We start from the raw sequence: 384 nt of genomic DNA, 5'->3' as shown, positions 1-384 counted from the left end.
AGTCGCAGGCGCAGATGCTGAATAACCACATAAACAAATACATAGATGAAGGCTCGTTGTTTACTTGCTAGGGAGAAGTGGGCTGAGAAAGAGGAGAAACTGAGAAAGAAGGTGAGGCAGGTTCTGAAGTGCGACGTGACCAAAGCCAACCCCGTGGACCCCGTGTCCCTGCCTCCTGCCGACTGCGTCCTCTCCACCCTCTGCTTGGAGGCCGCCTGCAAGGACCCGGCCACCTTCCGCAGCACCCTGAGAAACGTCGGTGCCCTCGTGAAGCCGGGGGGGCACCTGGTGATGGTGACCGTCCTCCGGGAAACCTACTACGCCTTCAACAAGCAGGTTTTCTCGTGCCTCCGCCTGGAGAGAAACGAGGTGGAGGAAGCCGTG

General features: G+C 58.6%; 1 protein-coding gene across 1 annotated transcript; it reads left to right on the top strand.

Moving 5' to 3' along the window:
* Positions 1-45: 45 nt before the first annotated feature.
* LOC103914550 (nicotinamide N-methyltransferase-like) lies at positions 46-369 on the top strand (the record flags this gene model as incomplete). Its single annotated transcript, XM_009321251.1, has 1 exon — positions 46-369. A coding segment is annotated over exon 1 (324 nt), but the record flags the coding sequence as incomplete, so codon positions are not given.
* Between the last annotated feature and the right edge of the window lie 15 nt (positions 370-384).

The sequence above is a fragment of the Pygoscelis adeliae genome, unplaced genomic scaffold (assembly GCF_000699105.1).
Source record: "Pygoscelis adeliae isolate BGI_AS28 unplaced genomic scaffold, ASM69910v1 C10101187, whole genome shotgun sequence".
Classification (NCBI taxonomy): Eukaryota; Metazoa; Chordata; class Aves; order Sphenisciformes; family Spheniscidae; genus Pygoscelis; species Pygoscelis adeliae.
This window is presented reverse-complemented; position numbering and strand designations above follow the sequence as displayed.